This window comes from Porites lutea, chromosome 11 (assembly GCF_958299795.1).
Source record: "Porites lutea chromosome 11, jaPorLute2.1, whole genome shotgun sequence".
Taxonomy (NCBI): Eukaryota; Metazoa; Cnidaria; class Anthozoa; order Scleractinia; family Poritidae; genus Porites; species Porites lutea.
This window is the reverse complement of record NC_133211.1, coordinates 17277617-17294252: the sequence shown is the minus strand read 5'-3', so window position 1 is coordinate 17294252 and position 16636 is coordinate 17277617. Positions and strand designations below refer to the sequence as shown.

The following is a 16636-nucleotide window of genomic DNA, read 5'->3' as shown; positions in this document are numbered from 1 at the left end:
CCGAGGATAATTCAGACCCAGACCTCCATCAAATATTAGGGACTACTCTGTCCCAGGTTCTCAGATAGTGGGGATGAAGCGAACGTGAAAGGCACCGCGAAAATATTAGCGCGTGATCTGCGGAAAGAGGGCGGTGGTGAAAGGGAGAGGCGCCCTTCCTCACCCCAGTTTCCTCCCGTTTTATTTTCTCGTTTGCGTTGATACAGTGATATAGGCGTTCCCAAAACCATAATGATATGGGCATCCCCATCTCATATTACCTTAGCGATTTGGGTTAGGGTTAAGGTTAGGGTTACAGGGGAGGCCCATATCACTAGGGTTTCGGGAGTGGGGATGCCCATATCACTGTGGCAGCGCTTTCTCAATTTCACGGACCCGACTATCTCGGAGCCTGGAGTGGCTAGTGGTGACCTTGACCATTTTCTACCTGGTTCATATATTTGACACATCTTGCGGGAACAAAGCGGTTTTCATACTCCCGAGGGGGCAAGGCAAACGTCTTGCCAAATCGGGTGGCGAACAGGATTCGCTCGAACTTCCTCCCTCGCCAAGCCAGCCGTACAATATACTACAACTAAAGTAGCCTATGTACAGACCCCCGCCCCCTCTTCTCAGTAATAAGGGGAGGGGGGTCTGTACACAGGCTACGCGAAATTTATCGCAAACTGCTACAAAATGCAGGAGCCGAAAACAAAAAATAACGTTCAAAACTCCCCAGTAAATACAACAGCAAAACACAGCAAATACAAAAGAAGGCATTAAAGATGATTAATGCGCGGGAGACATTTGATTCAGACATTAATGAACGTCATTTATTCGTTAACGTTTAGCTCTGATAGACGTGTAATGACAATATTAAAGATGTGCAGTGAGCTACACAGTCGTGACACCGTCGGTCCCTTTAGTGTCTAATGCATCGTTTGCGGTGATATATAATAAAATCAAGTTGAACTTTGTGGACACTGAGTGGGGAAAAGGTAATATTCGTCACCGCCACAGGACGAAAGAACTGAGGCGAAGGGAAGAAAATAGTAGTTATAAATACTCATAAGAAATCTACTTTTAAAAATTTGGACACATTTAGTATATAGAAATATACAGCGGCTTCACGTAGTTTGCTATTTTCATTCCGTAGTACAGTATAAAATAACGTATAAAATTGCATTGTAACTGCATACTTCATCTTTAAGTAGCTATTAACTAACGTTTAGCAGCCACGTAACGAAGGTTAAGCTAAATTACAGAAAATAATTAAAGAAGTAGTATATAATAACACGAAAAATGTTCATCTTAAGCATTCGTGTGCAACTTAAGAAAGTGAAATCAGCTACCCGAGTGTAGCTTTGTTATGAATGAAGGCCACATCACATATCGTGCCGATATCGAAAATAAGGTGGCTTTTCTTCACGTTAAATTTCGTTTTATTCGAATCCGTTTCCGTTTCAAAGCTTGCAATATTAAGACGTTTATTTCCACTGCTTTATCTGTACTGTCGCTTTCAAAAAAGAGCAACTTGATGTGTTTCCGACTGATGAGTTCTTACATGACCTTACATAACCAACTAAGAAAAAAAATGCTGTGTTGCTTTAATAAAAGACCTTTGTCACAAAGCAACCCCTCGCTAACTGGAAACGAAATATTGTAATTATGTTTTACTCCAAATTTGCATAATATTACAAAGACTGAGTTTTTCGTTGAGAGGTCAATATTTATCAACAGTCTGTTTAAAAAACGCGATTTTCATATGAGCCTCAACGGCTTAATTTTACACCAAAAAAGTGATCGCATTGAAAATAGAAGTTTGCAGCTAAAATAGTTTGTATAAAATTCGTTTTATTCTGCTAATTTTGCGTGAAAAGGAATAAAAATTAAACAAGTCATTTCCAACAGAGCAATACCTTTTTTTGCCCTGGGGGATTAAGCATATTGCTTATGTATCCAAATCAATTTACCATTATACACGAGGATTATACTTGATTTTTCATGTGTTATTCTTTCAACCAGAAAAAAACAGAACCTAAAACCGCCAAACAGGTGCTTAGGCACAATAAAAGAACTTCTAATTTTCTATGTTATCTATGTTTGAGGAAAACGCTTGAATTTACTGATGCAGCATAAGAGTGATGAAAATTATAAGAGCACGGCAGATTATTTTAGTGGTGATTCTGAGGACTGGAATTGTACTGTGCCTTTTAAAATCATAATTCATTAATAAAATACTTTTGCAGCGCATTCTGTTGAAAAACAAGCTTAAAATAGTCAATTCCGAGGACAGATGCCTGTAATTTTGCGGCGTAACCCTGTTTAGTCACAACTTAAAGATTGCCATCTCTGCACTAAGGTGATCAGTGCTAAAAATGGGAGAGGAGGTAGATAGGCTCAGTCTGTGGGTTTCGTCCCAACTCATCGGAAGATAAGTGAATATTCATGAAGTTCTACGAGGAGTGATTACAAACCAAGATAATCACATTATGGAGCAGTTCTTCCCCTTTTTGGTGTTATTGTTCGCTGAGGAAGAAGTTTTTACATTTGCAGGTTTTTTCTTCCTGTGTTTTTCTGCAGCTGTCCTCGCTTGTACAGCTTCCTCTAATAGCCGTCTCGGTGGCCTCTGATTTGTCGTATGAGCGTTTCCTATCCCCGCGTTAACACCTGAATTCCTGTTTTCAATTCTTTTCGCCCTGTAAGCTTGGCTTGTCGAGTCAGCAAGCATTTTCTTGTATTGCAAAATCTCCTTGGAGTCCCTACGCTTTCTCTCCTCTGGTAAATCGAGGAACGGGCTCTTTCGACCAGCTACTGGTGAATTTCGCGGGCTGTTCCGCGGAGAAGAGCGAGGACTTACAACAAGTCGATTGCATGAAGCGGCAACAGTGGACGTTATAGGATTCATTTAAAAAAAAATCGAAACCCTTTGACCACTATTCTCTTATTTTTGTTTGAGCGATTTCTTATGCAAATCGTGCTTTCGCACTCTGCAAAAGGTCCTTTCTTTGTCGTTCAATGAATATGCGTTGCAAACACTTGACTCGATATTGAAGGCTGCCTGTTCTCTTTTTCTTGTTTTCCTTGTGCCGACGATGCTCCTCTGCGCTGAAGCGACTTCCTCTTTGAATTTAAGACAATACCAACTATAATTTGCTGATAATCATGAATCACCCTGTTGCGCTTTGCAAGGTGTTTGATAACTACTCCTTTAAATTCATTGGACAGTCATGCACAGCGAAATGTCGTACGAGAATATTCGTGGCTCCTCAAACTGTGATTAGCCACAACGCTAAATCAAGTTTTTGCCTAGCGGTAAGCGATTCGAATCGAAACAAACACAGTTTTTTTTAATACCGCACTTTAAATTTCCTTTTATGGTCGTAGGAGGGCGGTTAATCCTGTATTAGTTTTACCTGACGTTAAAATCGTAGTCAACTGCGACTAGGCGACGAAGGGTTTAAATTCATGCGTAAACGTCAGTTTAGCTTTTTTTTGGTACAAACGGACATTCAAAAGTCAATTAGCATTTTCTGATTCCAATCAAGTGTTAGAAACTCGTTTGCATTCAATAAACAGCTACTAAGAAGAGCAACCCTGGAACATCATTTAGCTTTTAAATTATTCAAAGACGAGATTCGAAATGAGGAAAATGGCGAATCATCGTGCATCAATTTGCGAGTGATATTTCCTGAATTAAAACGTTTTGGGAGCCAAGGTTTCGCTAATATTTGGTTTGAAAGTCAAGTGTCAACTCAGTTCCTTCCCCCAATGTGATCCATTGTGGTAGGAATAATTATTCACTTTGATGAACTGGGAAACAAATGAGGCTAGCAACGAATAGCAAGGCCAATATTAAACCTACCTATTCGACTTTAAACTAAGGTGCCGTAATTCTGCAAGGGAACAATAGACAAATAACCTTCAGTGTAAAGTTTTTATTCGGGCCTTTTTATTTATTGACAAATTTCAAGAGATCAAAGAATAATAGAAATAAATTCACGTCTTTTGTTTCGCAACAAAGGAAAATCCCCAACTCAGAGTCAAATTAATTTCAACATGGTAGAATCGCGGCAAAAATTGGCACGAACAGGCTGAAAATCAAGGCAAAAAAATAAGCTATATTTTAACCAACAAAACATGTTAAATTACACCAGGTTTCACAAATGAAAATCAGTGAAAGGAAACCAGAGGGCTGGTTTAAACAGAGTTCATTTGCTTTCAATTGCGCAGAATTTGTCGTTGACATAAAACCATTAGGCAGCTTTTATGAAGCAAAACAATTCTAAACCGTGTTTAACTAAACACCTTTAAAGCATTTTTAAGCTTTGGTGCGAATGAAGCACAAGTCAAACGCCAAACGCCAAACGTCTAGAGAAAACAAACGCACCAACAGACATAGAAAGAATTAAACCACGTCCACACTACGTGTTTCGTGTTAACAAAATGCATCTAAAGCTCTGTCTCCGCCACACTGGCGTTTAAGCGTCGTTTTTCTTTAAGTCCAAACAAGCGTTTTCGCGTCGGTTTTCGCCGTTCATACAAATTCATCGAAAAAGTATATCAAGCGGTACACACATTTTCGTTCCCAGGTTCCTCTTAAAAGTATTTACTACTCAGTCTGCATGTTCTGATAATTTGGTTTATAGTAACCATGGTAACAACCACAATTTTTATGCTTGGCAAAAATTGCGGCGATTGGCAAGATTCATTTTGTTTGGGCCACTGATTAAGTTGAACTGTTTTTTAGTGTTGTAAATGAATGCAAAGAAAGAAAGCTGAAGACACTGTTCGAGCGTCATTTCGAAGAAAATACTGTACACCGATTACTGAGGTAACTATCTGTGACAATGTGAACTTGCCATGTTTCTGTTTGTTGTTTTTGTTGTTGTGGTTTTTGAGAGCAACAAAACGCCGCAGACCAGAACATGTATTTATGATTTGACCAACAACTTTTTTTTTTGACGCACATTTTGCCTGACATTTGGAATAAATTGGACTAAACGGATTTATTCATTATCTAATTTACTTCTTCTTTGATTCATTTGTATCAGATTCAGTTTTTGCTTAAAAAAAGTACTACTCGATTACTCTATCCAAGTACTCGATCAAGAGCCCCGCAAGATCTAACGTGAATACACTGAGTTAACCACGCCGTGTGTGAGCCGCAAAATTGCCGGAAGACTGGGGCATCCCTGATTTTCATCTACTCCGACAGGCGTAAGCTTAGGAAGGGAGTACCCAGAATGAAGACTGACAGTGAGACTTGATTGAGACTTGCAGCCTCGTTTTCGCCTTGGCCCCAGTTCTCAAGGTCAAGGTCACACTGTGATCTTGGCCGTGCCCCTGAGGCCCAGGTGATTCCGTGTTCAGGATAGCCAGTTTTCAGACAGTAAACGTCGAGAATTTGGATGTAAATTTTCTATTCTCTCCAAAGTTGTAGTTTAGAAGAATTTTAATTGATTTTGTTATTTTTTATAGCGTAATAAGATTATTTTGGATGTTGCTGTTGTTACTGTTTTAATATAGCTAATTAAATTTTCCGTTCTCTCCGACGGCGTTGAAAACACCGGAAAAAAAAAACGGTGAATACGTAGCAGCAACTTTACCCTCGAAACAATCGATTGAAATTTAAAGTTTTGGTTTTTAAGGAGAGGGGGAAAGCGGAGTACCAGGAAAAAAAAACCTCAAGAAGCAAGAACAAACAACAAGCCATCACATAAGGCGTCGCCTTCTTTTAAGACTTCAGGAGGTATACAATGCAAACATACAAAGTAGATTGCCAGTAATTACATATTCTTGCATAAATATCTATACTGAGAGAAAAGGAGGAGAATGCTCAAGGGCAGGTCTTAACACTTGGCAAAAAAAAAACAAGGAAGAGCGAACGTTGTAATTTTACCGGGTAATTTTACTGGTTTTTTTACTGGTTATTATTAATATTGTAATGCGCTTTTGAGTATTTTTATAGAAAAAGCGCAATATAAGTATTAAATATTATTATTATTAACTTAGCGTGCGGTTGAAAGCTACGTGCAAACAAACGTAGCAACTCCCAACATTGTTGGGCCAAAAATGTTGGAAGTTGTTGCGTCTGTGTTAGCAGTGGTATGCAAACAGATGCAACAACTCCAAACAATGATGGGACCTGCAGTGCATGGTGGGGACGATACATCCCATAATACTTTGTAAACTAAGTATAATGCGCGTGCGTGGTCCCAACAATGTTGGAAGAGCTGTGAAAACGGATCCAAACTTGTTGCGCTACTCTTCGGCGATCACGGAACAAAAGAAATGTTGGGAGTTGTTGGCTCAAAAGTTTGACGGGTTTCAAACTTTGCACAACAACTGCCAACAACATGCAACAACATGCAACAGGGTGTGCAAACGGACGCAACATGTAACATCCAACAATGTTGTGTCCGTTTGCGCGAGGCTTAACGTCATGTCAAGAGCGAGTTTAGTGCTGAGTTCAGCCGGTCGTGCTTCATGCCAGGACGAAATTTTGAAGCTGCAGCCGACAACAAACAAACAAATTTTTTGCCGGTCTGGTAGCCTTTATTTGGAATGAAAAAGAGAGTTATTAGTTCAGAAAAGCTACATTTATAGACATTAAACATATCATCCAGATAACAGTGCATTTGACAACACTACATATCAACTCAAACAAAACTGATTGGGCCGTACTTGGTACCACCCGCATATCGCCGTGTCCTTCAGTCAGACCTCATTTTTCTCTTTCCCTTCTAAGCGCGTCCTGCTTTTTAGCTGCCTTGTGACGTCACCTTACTACACATCCGGGCTACTAACCCTGACAACTGCAGCAAGCTATTAACTCCTTCCACTATTCTCATGTGTGTGTATCCAATTTCCTGCAAGACGACATCAAAAAGTTACTTTCTGATTGTTGCGCTCGTTCTTTCGTTGTTTGGTTTCTGTTGTCTTACCGTATAATTAATTAGTTTAATCTGCGCGCCGAAAAAGGTTTACGCAAATAGTCAATGCGTAGACTGAGAGAAGAATTTTCAAAGTTACTCCAACTCCACATGTAACCCGCGCTGGTTGGGATGAGAACTATAGGTACACTGCAAACAGTCTAGTCAATGCACGAAAATACTCTTTTGATGAGTGTGTGCTCCCTGCGTCCGGACCTTATTCAGGGTGGGAGGACTGTTATATCCCAAGGAACTTTCTATTAGTTCGAGTTTATGGTCATTCTAAAGTTACAGTGAGATTAAGAAACATAAGAACGAGATATTATCATAGATAGTGATATTAGATATTATCCTACACTGGCTGTCCAAGTATTTTAAGCCTTGAGATGTTGCGTGTGCCTCCAAATTGGATTGCAATGTTTGGGCAGCCAATTTGATATTTTCTGTTGAACTATCCACGTAAATATTGCACAAAGTGGTTTGTTGTTGCTATTTTTTGTTTTGTTTTTCTTTTCTGGCGACCAATATTTTGTCTAGAAACCATTTTATTTAAGGTCGCCAAAAAGTGACTTTGAAAAAAACGTTGTGAGCCCAGAGCACTGGGATCTGATAAAATGGCTTCAATTTTGAAGAATCATAGTTTTCATTAGCAAATTTTGCGCAATTTTTGCTAAGCCGTATAAATACATATATAAAAAGTTTAAAACTCGTTCAAGTTTTCGTGGCCATTTTGGCTATGTTCTTGAGTTAACTTTAAAACTACGGAGGGTCGCCTTCTCTTGAAAAAAAAACTTACCTTGATGAATTCTAGCTTGAGGTACTCTGACATATCGTAATTTTTGCAAACGCGGAAGATATTCGTTATGATGTCCTCAGCAGCGTAACCCATGTACCAGAGATGTGCAAGAACCTTATAAGCTTCGTCTACATCACCGATGGTGCATGATTTAATCATTTCCCGAATGAGAAGAGGGTGGGGCTCGTCACAAACCTACAAAAACAAAACAGGACCGTGGCTACCCTGAAAGCAACAGGCCATTTTCGAGTTCCAAAAACCCTCACTTTTTAAAAGAGGCCAAGAGCAAAACCTTTCTTGTGAAATTTGCGTGCGAATAAAAAATCATTTTCATATCGATTCAATGGTTTTGCACTGAGCCTTGCTTTGAAACTGAGGCCTGGGGCAACTCGAAAATGGCCTACTTGTCTCCTACGCAGTCGTCATTGGGTCGTCACGCAACGCCCTCCTCAAAGAAAGGTCATGCACGAGCCAGACAGCAGTTCAACTGGAACTTCCGCTGCGCGCGAGCGATCTGCAAAGTATTGGAGCTGCTCTCGCGCACCGCTTGCTACTGGCGCGTGATGCCGTTGCCACTCGTGGCTCTCAAAGGGAAACCTTCATGCAGCATAACCCTAACAATTTGAAGGACCCGACCAACATGTAATATTCAGAACATTTCAGTCTTACCTTAAAGACGTTTTCACTATTGACAAATCCAAATCCGTAGAATGTTGACTGAAGGTTATTTATGGCCTGAGGGAACAAATTAGAAAGTAATACATTACTTTATCGGAAAACTTAAATTTGAACTGATAATTGCTCCACTGGAGAATGACCAGAAGCAAGACTTTAAAGGCGAGATAATAAAGAACAGAAGTACTCTCTTTCTATATAATACAAACATGAAAAAATGTAGTCATGTAGGTGTGACGTTTTTCTTGCCTCCAAATCCACCATCCTCCAAATTAACTCAAATTTGCCACAGACGCTGTTGAAACTTAGTGCTCTACTTTAAGTATCTTCGAGGGGAAAGGTCTGTTCGTCAAGAATAAGGAAATTACTATTGCTTTAAATCTGTAACTGAGATGGGAAAAACCCTGACTGGTTTTCTGTTGCTATTTCTTAGACCTGTCAAAATGTCAATTTGTCAATCTATTGTTCTAGCTCGCTGATCTCTCATCATGTTCAGCAGACCCTGGTCCTTGTGTTCAAGTTACTTCCTTTGAAAACAACTAAGGAACCAAGTTTCTTTCAAGCTTAATTTGTGCACTTTGTGTAAGTTAGAGCTCATTTCAAGGAAATTGGATTTCAAGACAAACGCGTCACTTGTGCCCCTTTTTTTCCAGGTTATTCTCTGTTTACTTTCCTGTTTGTTCATCTGTCTCACCTGTCTCATATCCCCTTGAGCTGTGAACACGATCGCCTCCATACCATCATCTGTTTTGGCAACCTAGCAGCGGAAAAATCAATCACTTTGTTGTCAAAATAGATTACAAAATTACACACCCACCTTGACCAAGCTGTGTACGTTTTTTGTCCCAGGAAGAAAAAAAAACTATATTTAGTTTGCAATTCAAGATGAAAAATACCAAAGAAATGGCACTGACGTTATACAAAAACAGTTCTCACCTCTTCTTTTTCACAAACTTCTAACAACCTGTGTAACACCTGAGCATCTGTTAATCTTGAGTACCTCAAAACAGCACATCTTGATTGGATTGCCTCTGATTAAAATATTAAAAAAAAAATGTCAAATATCTTTTCATTATACTGGTATCACTTGTAAAAGCTCAAAGCAGCCTTTGAAAAAGTAAAACAATCCATGATGAGTTTCTGTGGAAATGAAAACTGAAGGAAAAGAAATCAGTAATGCTTCACTGACTTTGGTAAATATTATAACAAAATAATATGGAATATGCTTATTCCTGGTTTTTAACTCAAAGATATGTGAGGCATACAGCATAAATTGCAATAAGGTTATTTATTTATTTATCACTTTCATTGTTTTTGCACAAACGAGAATATAAATTGCAAAAATGCACAACTAAGCACATAATTTATACTGATTACCCTTATTTGGCATTAGGCACAGTATTAACCCTTTATCCACCGTAAAATTTAATATCCACATAAAAATTCTCCAGACAGATCTCTGAGAATTAGTTCAGAAAATTGGATAAATGATCGAAGAATTTCCCTTTCGGTGATCATTTTATTAATTCTCATACCTGTTTATCTTGATGATGTATGGATATTGTTGGGAAAAAATTAAGGTTGCCATTCTTAGGAATTAAAGGGTTAATTCTATTTTGGAATTTGATTGTTCCTTCAGATAGTAAAACTTTGAACCTCCTGTGAAGTATTAACAACGTACTGACTTGGCCACTACTCAGTTATTTGGGGGTAGGAATGGAGGTGGAGGGGAAAACAGCCAAAGTACTCACCAATAATTTTATCTGAAGTATTGCAAGCTAATGCAAACCGTGTGGTTTTGGAATAGATTTCCATTGTTCTTCTAAGTGCCTGCTGTGCTCCATCTGTCATGCTAGCACAAAAAAACAGAGTAGCTCTTAATTATTGAACTAAATTCAAAATATGCACTTACCACTTCATTCTCTACACATAGACAAGAACAACTGGCTGTTAATACTATTGTTTCACTGAATATTCTCAGACTCATTAACGATTCATAAAGAAAATACAACGGAAATAAAGTTTAATGAGTGTTTGGAAATCAAAGGAAAAACTGCTCATTTTTTGCATCCTTAACTTCTCCTTCTAAAATAATTTTATTTGAGAAGTAATATCAAGCATTCCTCACCAGAGGAAACACCTCAAAGTTCATCAACAATACTCCGCTGCAGTAATATTTTCAACTCTCTTCTCAGTGTTTCATCTGGTGATGAAACACTGTGTCTCATACTTGATATATTACCTCAATAATTTCCATATTGGCTAGTTCTCACATTAAAAAGTCTGGATGAAATCCTATGGTGTTACCATTCATATCAAAGTACCTCTTTCTAAATTTTACATCCGAAAATTCACATGAATTTCAAATTTGAGTATTTAATACTAAAACTTGCATTAAGAATAAAGACAACCGTTAAATGACCTTATCGAAACAAACCTGTCTGCCTCATCCAAAATTATTATTTTGTGTCTGCCTTTTGGTAAAGTTACTTTCTGTTGAGCAAACATCTTGATCTTGTTACGTACCACATCAATTCCTCTGCAATAATGTCAGAAGAAAATTTGTGAAAATTACAATTCCTTATGGATTAAGGATGATTTCAAGATCGATGATTTACTGTTAATGACAAATTTGTGTTAATCCTAAATCCAACCAAAGAATAGTTTAGGTTAGAATCAAGCTCCCTCACCTAAAAAAAAGGGAAAAATCTTAACCTTTGATGGTGGAATTCTGATTTTGTAATTTGAGTATCCATTTTTGTCAGAATGCTACACAGAAGCCATGTTCCCCACCCCAGAACTTGCCTTCCTTCAGTGTTGTTGACCAGTAAACAAGGAGACTTACGGGTACCACAGTATTGCAAAACCTTGTACTTGTAGCAGAAATAGCCTGAGACCAGTCATCGTAGTGGGGGAAAGAGGCAAAAAACAGAGTGAAACAGCAAAAAAATAAAAACTGGTGAGCAAAGTGAGCCACACAGTTGACTGAAGAGGGGAAAGCTTGGCTGTCGCCCTTTGCCCTTGCCAGACTACCGCTTGGCGCACTTCCCTCAGTAATTTTTTTTTGCCTTTTTCCACCACTGCAGAGTCCCAGGCTATAGCAAAACAAGAAGGACCCTTATTAGGAGTCATCACACCTCGTTTTGGGTTGTTCCAGGAGATGTCACTGTACATGTACTCCCTCACGAAGGTGATGGCTAGAAACTGGAGCAGAGAAAGTGACCCTGAGGTGGAGGCATCTCTAACGAAACACTTTTTATATTGAAGCTCCCCTTAAAAGAATTTTTTTTTTCATCTGAGACCTTCCTACAATGTACAAGGCCCTTTCATCTGGTACACATACCTGTCATTAGATGCATTCAATTCAAGAACAGCATCTTTAAAAGATGTACCAAGTAGAGCTCTGGCCAGACATAGGATACTTGTTGTTTTTCCTGTACCAGGAGGACCCTGAAAATCAAATTTATCAACTTCCTTGATATAAAGAAGCTTTTTTAAAATACGTTTTAGAAACATAAAATCCAGCTCCAGTGTTTCAAAGACTACGACAATTGTCAGTGCTCAACTCTCAATCACTTTTTCATCAGCTCTTCCACTTCTTGAAACAGATATTGTGTGACTTTTTTATAGCCAAAACCAAACATCCTTATACATGTACTTCTAAGTCTTCATCCTGTTTTCTCCCTTACAGTAGGTGAGTTGAATAATAGACAAAGGCATTATTGTGCTACATTCATTATATATTGTGTGATACATCTAAGTGCAAAATTCCTTCTTTCTGACAGAATGTTTTACTTACAGCAATAATAATGTTTGGAACATTTCCTTGCTCAGCAAAAACCTAAAACAAGAAGAGTTTGCAATCATTTCAATTTTTAAGTAAAAAGACTGTGGAATGTTGCATATCATGTGATGTGGTACAGCTGTGCATGCATGAACCACAAGAGAAATGTAACAACAGAGGGATAAAAAATTGAAGCAGCTAATATTATGAGCAAAATGAGCATTAAACAAACTAACCACCACAACAACATGACATTTACTGCGCGACCACTACCTCTAAACGGCTGACAGTCTCCTCATTTCCTACAATTTCATGAAGTTTAGTTGGTCTGTATTTCTCAACCCTGACAGAGAACAGAGTATAGCAATCATCATGGTGTATGCTCTTATGACGTGCCCATAGCTCAAAAGTTGGCAGAGTTAAGGATCTGTACTAACTGTGAGTTGGGATTAAGCTTTTTCCCCTGAAAATTACAGTTCTACACGTATGGCCCAAACGTGAAGTGCATGAGCCACAAATTCAAGCAGAAGAAAGAGTTTCTGTAACTCACAACATCAACCAAGAAAAGGAAATTGGTCAGAAAAAAGGAGAATTCTTCTATCCTACTTTCTGTTTATTATATCTTGGGGTTTAAGTAAAGACTGAGAGGGTATCAAAGATTTCACTCTACATGCAGGCAGAACAGCCATTGATGATCAATGTGCATCAAATCCTCCAAAATCATGGCTTTGAGTCATTAAAAAAACTACATGAAACAAACTGTTTTAACAACGTTTTGCTTTCACGAATAGTGTCCAAAACAATCTTTTGAATTTAGTGGTCTGCAAAATAAGATGCTGTCTGCTAAAGTGATCAGTCAAACTGTGTATACTAATATATAAAAAACTCTCTTAGGCCTGGTTCAAACGTTGAACTTTACATGTGCCAAACCTAATTAATTATTAGGTTCGGCACTGTTCGCAAAGGTAAAGTTCGACGTATGAATCTATTAGGAACGGCACTTTTGTATTTGGGTCGAATCTGCCATTCTATTTTACTGAGCTTGTCGAATAAACCGGCAAAAGATCGACTTTGATTCATACGTAGAACTTCACATGTGCCGAACCTAATGCATAAATTATGTTAACATATTTTTCAATATAACCGCACTTCTGCTTGGCTATTTAGAGGGTTTTGGTGCCTTTGCAATCATGAACTCACGGAAGCGTAACGATGGTTACCAGCATTCACATTGTAGTTTTTTAGACTGAAACTGGGCAGCTTAAAAGTCTTCTAAAAAGTTGCTTTTCTTTATATCCAAAAATAAATCGTAATGTATTTTAAAATTTATGGCATTAATTTATTTTGTCCAAATATCACGATCACGATCTCCTCAGCTGTCTCCTTGCCATAACAGACCACAAATCACACTAAAATCAAAACAAGAATTTCCAGGCTTGATGAATTTTACTTTTTTCAGTTGATTTCCCTATTTTAAGAAGTAAGGATGATATTTCTTTTCGCAATGAATTAGGTTCGGCACGTGTTTAGTTCGACCGTCTGAATTAACAGTCAAAATATTTAATAGTTTGGGTCGACCTAAATAGAGACCCTGCCAGAGGGGTCCCATGTCGCCCGTCTGAATTTTAAAACGTCTAGTGTCGGAGTTTATAAATGCTTGTCGCTTATTCTTGGCTTTGCCGTCACTGTCGCAATTTGGCCGAGGGAGGTTGTCTCTTGTTGCAATTTCATTTTACACGCTATTGCTACTTTTTGGGCCATGTCGCTTGTCAGAATTTACCCTGGCAGGGCCTCTAAATAGGAATTAGGTTTGGCACATGTCAAGTTCGACGTCTGAACCGGGCCTTAGCCTTCACAGGAGGCTCTTCTTTGCCAACACATGCTTTAAATCCTTTAACCCTTTCACTCCCAGAAGTAACTACACTCAACATTAAAGAATTTTAAAATCTGGTCAACCACACAATTTATGTGAAATATTCTTTCCTTTTTACGTCGCGGATCAGAATCAAAACATAGCAAATTACAAGTTAAATTCGAAGCATACGTAAGCTTACTAGTTTTTTCTTTACAAAGACTACAAAGCCTCACAAATGGAGGGATTAAACAGTTTTCCAAAAAGTACAGGCGACTGGGTAAATTTGTCGGCTAAATCTTTAAAAACATTTCGCGCGAAAAAAGTATGAAGAATAAAATCTCCGAATAACGAAAAAACAAGCGAGGGTTCATTCAAAGAATAATAATATGATCATACTCATACATTGAACAGACATGCACGTTCGCTTACCATGGGAGTTCAAAACCTTTCGATTGTTTTCCGGAGCTAGTGCTTGCACCAGATGATCCTTTAGCTTTTACTTTTTCCTTCTGTAGAATATCTATCTCCATCGCTGAGTCTTTTGATTTTTCAGAGCTTGTTGTGGTTGTCTCTACTTCCATTTCGTCCGCCATTTTGATTTTTTGTCACGTGGACTAAATTTGGCGCCAAATCATGAACTGGGGCCCAATTTCCCGCGTACATAGGATTTTTTTTCCTCGAGACAATTTGATCATTTTTGGATGGAAAGTTGTTTTTTTTCTTAGGCCCAGTTCAGACGTCGTGCTTCTGCCGTGCCGAACTAAATTCAGGAATTAAGTTCGACAAAAGCACGGCAGAAGCACGGCGTCTGAATCAAACTTTTATATTAAGTTCGGCAAGCAATTAAGTTCGACAAGCGCTGCCGTGCTACACGGCTCTGGCACAGCAGCGATTCAAACGTCGTGCTTCTGCCGCGCTAAACAAAATTCATAAATTATATTAATGTATTTTGGCGAGACTGCGTTCCCACGGGGAGTTGGGAGAAGAATTGTAACGAGGCATCAGTAAATCCTGAATTTGGTTCGACTCTGGCAGGACGTCTGAATCAAAGTTGTTTTCCTGCCGTGGTACAGTCGAACCAAATTACAATAAGTTCGACACGGCAGAAGCACGACGTCTGAACTGGGCCTTAGAGAAATTAAAAACTTGAACATTTTTTTGGTAAAATTTGACTTAACCTCGAAGTTAAAAAATAAAAAAGAATAAAATTTCACCCTAGTACGGCTGGTAATTATTCACTATCCGAACATTTTAACGAACTTTTCACGAGTGACAGAGCATTTTAATGCCCAAAATGGAGCATTAAGATTGAGCATTGTAGCTGGCAAACAGAAGCACAACTGTGTACAATTACTACTAAGGAAAAATCCCTGGGAATGAGGTTGAAAGAAAGAAAGAAAGAAACGAAAGGGAAACGATAGCTTAAGCTGAGAAAATGGAAGTTAGAAACCCTGTGATGAGTCAGTATATGCTTATAGTAAAATCCAGCTAGTGGTCTATTATCAATTAACGCTGCGTTCTGATTGGTTGAGCTACTACTAGGCTATATGTTATAGCCCACTAATAGCGAAAAGCGCCGGCTTTTTGGCGGCAAAAAAGGATTAAAATCTAGCTTTAACTAGCTAAAGTTGTTTGGTCTCGATATTTTTTTACCAACCAGCTGGATTTTACTAAAACAATTATTCCTCTCGCCCTCATGGCCTTTGACTCAATAGCCCATGAGGCCGAAGAGCCCATTCGGGCTCGAGGAATAATTGTTACGGACTTGGGTAGACATATACACAATCGATACGAGTAGCCTCGACAAGCGGACTCGCAGGCACACACACCAGTATGGGTCAGTGAAAAGCAAAGAATAAGGTCCCTTGACATCCTGAAGAAACCATGTGCGAAAAAATACACTAGAGGAAAGGTTAGCCGACCTCGACTGTACGCTTCTCTATATTATTCTAGAGTCAAACATGAGTCAATGTGAACGACACATGAACTCTGCTTTAAGAACACAGGCTTTCCTTTCTGTCGTCAAGAAAATGCATACTTAGCGGTTTCATCGTATTTAAATAATCAAAATTTGAATACTCTTGATCATCGAAGCAAATCTGACACACTTAATAATCAAAATCTAATCTGCAATTGTGTAAACAAAAAGTAAATTGCACCACAAAATATCTTAGTTTAGTTTTTGATCCTTAGCATTTATTCTTTTTTACACAAGTGTTAATTTTCGTGTAAGACTAAACTGCTGTGCCATCCTCGGTGTAAAAACCTGTGAAACTCACGAGTGACGTAAAACAATGAATACAAAGAAGCCACTGAGAAGTCAACACCATAGAGCCAAGGAAAATAATAGCTAGAAAACAAAGGAAAACTTCACAGGTTTTTACACCAAGGTAAACCCCATTCTTATTTGGGGCTTATGAACAATACTCCCACACTTGTTAATTTATTCCAAACTACTATAATAAGCTTTTCGAGAACATAAAGATTACATACTTTTCTTTTCAAACACTAATGAGCTAGGGTATGAGAATGACTGTATTCACAGATCATTTACGGCTTAAGGGCTTATTCTCAAACCAATTCAATGAAATGAAAATGACCTTAATGAACCC

The 16636-nt window shown here is 38.5% G+C and overlaps 1 protein-coding gene across 1 annotated transcript; it reads right to left on the bottom strand.

The window, feature by feature from the left end:
* Positions 1-6526: 6526 nt before the first annotated feature.
* On the bottom strand, positions 6527-14643 carry LOC140951892 (replication factor C subunit 2-like). Its single transcript, XM_073401266.1, has 11 exons — positions 14454-14643; positions 12443-12512; positions 12185-12226; positions 11729-11835; positions 10823-10924; positions 10137-10237; positions 9322-9416; positions 9080-9142; positions 8380-8445; positions 7711-7905; positions 6527-6851 (listed from the first exon to the last, which is right to left on the bottom strand). The coding sequence occupies exons 1-11, from the start codon at positions 14615-14617 to the stop codon at positions 6744-6746; spliced, it is 1113 nt and encodes a 370-aa protein (XP_073257367.1). The 5' UTR covers positions 14618-14643; the 3' UTR covers positions 6527-6743.
* Between the last annotated feature and the right edge of the window lie 1993 nt (positions 14644-16636).